The sequence below is a fragment of the Nothobranchius furzeri genome, chromosome 8 (assembly GCF_043380555.1).
Source record: "Nothobranchius furzeri strain GRZ-AD chromosome 8, NfurGRZ-RIMD1, whole genome shotgun sequence".
NCBI classification, from domain to species: domain Eukaryota; kingdom Metazoa; phylum Chordata; class Actinopteri; order Cyprinodontiformes; family Nothobranchiidae; genus Nothobranchius; species Nothobranchius furzeri.
In genome coordinates this window covers 80,751,592-80,756,311 of record NC_091748.1, presented here as the reverse complement: position 1 = coordinate 80,756,311, position 4,720 = coordinate 80,751,592, and the positions used below count along the sequence as shown (strand labels likewise).

At 47.1% G+C, this 4,720-nt stretch overlaps 1 protein-coding gene across 3 annotated transcripts in view; it reads right to left on the bottom strand.

Annotated features, from left to right (window-relative positions):
* Positions 1–1,030: 1,030 nt before the first annotated feature.
* Positions 1,031–4,720, bottom strand: part of palm1a (paralemmin 1a) — a 25,061-nt gene continuing 21,371 nt past the window's right edge. For 2 of the 3 annotated variants that reach the window (XM_054733041.1, XM_015942716.2), the window contains 2 exons: positions 3,469–3,600; positions 1,031–3,331 (listed from right to left, as the gene is read on the bottom strand). In XM_054733041.1, coding sequence (XP_054589016.1) covers positions 2,700–3,331; positions 3,469–3,600 — 764 coding nt within the window. In that variant the 3' untranslated portion in view covers positions 1,031–2,699. The remainder of the gene's footprint in view (positions 3,332–3,468; positions 3,601–4,720) is intronic. The other variant, XM_070554401.1, reaches the window with a different exon arrangement.

Below are 4,720 nucleotides of genomic sequence, written 5' to 3'. Positions count from 1 at the left end.
GCTAAACAGCTCCAGCAGAACAAAGCTGATATTATTATTAGACTCCTTAAGAGTCCTCCAGATGCACGGTTCCATCCAGCTGTTGTGACCCGAGACATCGCTGGACTGAAGAGTCGGTACCACGGTATTCTACAGCCCTCCGGTGCCAGCGGTCAGCCGACCCCTGTGACTTTCGGATCCACCAAGAGGGTCTCTCAAAACGGGTGAAGAAGACATGACAGATTGAGTCTGATGTGTTAATGAAAGATAACTTCAGAGTTTAGCGCAAACCAATTTCTTTTACATCCGGAGACGCCGCTCTCCGAGATCCGGAAGTTCTGACCTACATCACGTTGACAAATAGCCTTCATCACATTTAGCTCCATCCACTCACAGAAAATGCTTAGTTCACTTATCATGTTACAATTGTAATAGAGTAATTTCTTACTTTTATAAACCGGACTCTATTCTGATTCAAAACGAAGTGTTTATAATTACTTAATAAAGCAAAAATCCTAGAATCTTCTGATATTTACAATAAAGATCAAGCAAGGTAATATTTTATATTTATATAGAATATCACATCTTCCTGGTCATACGTACAAATAAATAATCCATTTGTCACCGCTACATCAGCTTTCCAAGCATCTCAGAAAGGGGAGTGTCTGAGGACTCTGGTAAACACCTGGACACGTTTCTCAGATCTGGTTGGTCAAACTTTATAAACAGCCCTTTCATTAAAAGCAAACTCACTTTCTATTTTCCCACAGCTCATGCTGAATGACCATCCTATGGAGAACCAACCAGATGTTTCAGTGGAAAAATGTCAGCAGCACATAAGCCATCCTATTTAGATCATCTAGTATTTTCTCTGTCCACCACCCACTCATCAGACATGAAACACCACCAGAAGCCACCTGGGAAGCATCTTCTGACCAGTCGTGCGTTTGCTGAGGGTGTCTACGACCTTCAGACACATAAGAAGTCCACCCTGTCATAAATTGGAGGTTGTTGTAGGACCCAAGTGCAGGAAATCCAGGAGGCAGCCAGGTAGGTTATAACTCTGTGTTTATTATAGACTGTGTGGAACAGGAGCAGGCAACAAGCACAAACACAAGGAACCGACAAGAAACACTGAACTGGGCTGGGTTTAACTACACCGAGGAGGAAGTGACAAAGGGAGCAGGTGCACTGATTACTGATGAGGAGGACCAACAGAGGATGGGAGGTGATGCAGAGACACAAGAGGACTGAGTCTGATAAAACTTTAATATCCCGAAACATCAGACAGAAGAACCAAACCCTGAAAGAATACACTAATGGATGACTGAGTTAACAGAACCCACAAATAGAACACATAAGTACAACTAAACTAGACCACCCTAAACCATGAACAGGGAATGACTGAAGAACACACACAACCCTAACCCTAGACAAAACGAGACATGAGACAAGGAAACACAGGGCATGGGAGGCGGGACCAAACAACCAAAAACAACCCCTCAGGGCGGGTGAGGCGCGCAGGAGCGGCAGCTAAAACAATGGGAACTAGACAAATCAAAAGGAAAACAAAGTCCACAGAAGCTGGTGATAGGAGGCAGGAACCAGCAGAGTTCTGGATGGCTGTTGACGAAAAGAGCAGGGACTAGAACCTGGACTCTGGCAGAGCCGGAGCCACAGGACGGGCCGGACCTCGGGAGGAGCCTCAGACATGCTGAACCATCAGAAGAGGTGGAGCCACGGGAGGGGGCCGGACCTCAGCGGAGCCTCAGACATGCTGAAACATCAGAGGAGGTGGAGCCACAGGAGGAAGCCAGGCCTCGGGTGGAGCCTCCAGGACAGGCTGGACGACTGGAGGAGGCGGAGTCCCTTGGATGTGTGTGTGTGTGTGTGTGTGTGTGTGTGTGTGTGTGTGTGTAGTAAGACTCTGGTAGGGGGTGACTTACTCTAATAGGAGAAGGAAACAGGAAGTAATGTCATGTTAGAGGCAGGGAGGGATGTTTCTCAATGTCAAGGAGCCTCGCCTGGATGTCTTGGCCCCACCCCAGTTGCCTAGGAGATACGTCATCAGGAACCGCCAAGACGTGTTCCAATCGGTTCCAGTGTTCATGTTCTACCGAGGCGTCTGTTCTCCATTTGTTAGCCGTTTAGCTAGCTGAGCAAGGATACACAGGAGGTGTCTTGTAGCCTAGCCTTGGTCAAAAATTACCCACAATACACCGCAGTATTTTCAAAAGGACGATGGATCAGAAGCCGGCAGCTACAGCGGGGGCAATTTTCAAGTTTAAAAGTAAGTCAAATAATTTAAAATGTTTTTGTAGATCCAGAGAAGTTATCTACGGTTGGTTAGTAGCTTAGTAGTTGCAGCTTCAGTGGCTAGCGGGTAGTAACTCACTTATATTTTTTATTTAATAAACATAAACACACTTTAACAAGAAAAAGCCTCGTTATATATTCATATTGAAACTAATACATATAAAATATAACGTTATCTCCCGTGTCACATGACGTTACGTGACCGTCGTGGAAGCCGCGGTCACGTGATGCAACTCTTTTCCGTTTACTCGTTTTCTTTGTCCAAGGAAGGGCCGTGTCCTCTTAAGCAAGGCGCCTGGCCTTGCGAGGCCAGGCGCCTTGACATGGAGAAACACCCCAGGGTTTTGGCCAGAAGGTGGAGTTAATTACTGCAGGTTAACCGTCTAATTAAGAGCACATGAAGGTCACATGATACTGCAGCACTTACACGGCTGCTTCTCCTTCACTTCCACTGTTCCTCCCTCTTTGTCTCCCACTTTTTCCTGGGGAGGTTTGGTGGAAATGGGCGGTGAAGAGGACAGAGCAGTTGAATCAACCTTTCTATTGACATCATCAATGAGTACAAGCTCTGCCTTCACCATCCTCTGCAGCCCCAGAACTTTCTTGGTCTCATCCTCATCCTCCACATTCTGGTATCCCATGAACACCATGGTGACTGGGTTGTCGGCACTGGGCTCTGCCACGCTCAGCTCAGCTCCACCGTTTGCCTCCATTCCAGTGATCTCTGTGGCCACAAGTGGACCCAAAAAATGGCCCTGCGGAGAGTCCAGAGTGGGACCCTGTGGGACGTCTAGAACAGGGCCCTTTGGACAGTCTGGAGTGCTGCCCTGTGGGGGATCTGATGAGGACCTTGGCATCAGGTCCAGCATGGTGCCAATCACAGTTCCCAGTGATGGGCCTGGCTCTTCCTGGACTTTGGCTTTTGGCAGGGTGGTCTGTGACATCATCGATGCCTCATCAGCTTTGTAGAGAAGCTCATCCACCTGTGACGAGCTGAGCATCTGGACAGCATCTTCACCATTCACCTCGTGGACCACTGAGAGAGAGAAAATGAACTGACCTGTGTTGTTTACTGTGTGCAGGTCCTTGAGAGTCCTGACTTGGTGCTTTATAAATAAACTGAATTGAATCCAGTGTCACGAACAGTATCAGATTTTGATTTAGTGGTGTCACCTTTCTGCTCGTCTTCGTAGACTTTAACCCCAAGGTCGGCGAGATCAACAGGAAGTGTAGTGTTAGTGGACAGAATCCTGGTTTCCCCCGTCACTCTGTCCCGCTCCACCTTAATCTCCACTGAGTACATGGCTGTTGGGGGAGGGCAAAAAGAAGCACACAGAACTTGAACCTTCATATACAATCATTATTATTTAAAGACCCAATTGACTAAGAGACCGTTTCTAACTTGTTCTTGTTTAAATCAGTCACTCTAAGTTTAAATGGCTGGCTGAATCTGCAAATAGTCTTCTAACCCCTGTTTCCTGGATTAGCTGCCAACAGAAAATAGATGGGAGAACTCTCAAATTAGAAAATGACAATAACACATCATAATGTCATTTAACATTCATGGACTTCTCAATCTTGGCTTGCGATGAGGAAGGCGGTTGTTGGTTTAGCGTCCAGGAAACAGCATAGATAAAGTCAATAAGGTTAGATCTAGCATCTCTCCTTCAGCCTTATCGCCGCCTCTCCCGACTCCAACCAGGCCCATCATCCTAGATAGCTTTAGATAGATAATTAATGCTTCTCTGGTCTCTGGTCAGGTCCCTGCTTACTTTAAGAACGCTGTAATCCACCCGCTTGTTAAAAAACCGAGTCTGGACCCCTCTCTCCATAGCAGCTTCAGACCCATCTCTAAACTTCCGTTCATCTCCAAGATCTTGGAAAAGGTTGTGGCTAAACAACTCACAGCTGCTCTTGATGAACAGAACATCTATGATAGCTTCCAGTCAGGTTTTCGTAGAGCTCATTCTACTGAAACAGCTCTTCTTAGGGTCTCTAATGACCTTCTGACTCACAGTGATGCAGGGTTCTGGTTCTGGTCCTGCTGGACCTGACTGCAGCCTTTGACACTGTTGGCCATCACCTGCTACTGGAGAGGATGAGAGACTGGGTAGGCCTATCAGGATCTGCTCTGGAGTGGTTCTCCTCTTATCTCTCTGAGTGCTCCTTTTCTGTGGCCGTCTCCAAGTTTAGGTCCTCCACCACCTCTCTTACCCATGGTGTCCCACAAGGTTCTGTGCTGGGGCCTCTGCTCTTCCTCCTCTATCTGCTTCCTCTTCAGCACATCCTGAGCTCCTTCAAAGGAATCTCCTTCCATCTTTATGCAGATGACATCCAACTGTACATCTCCTTTAAGCCCCATGAGATGTCTAAGCTGCAGCTGTTACACACCTGCTTAGACTCTATCAAAACCTGGATGTTGGGA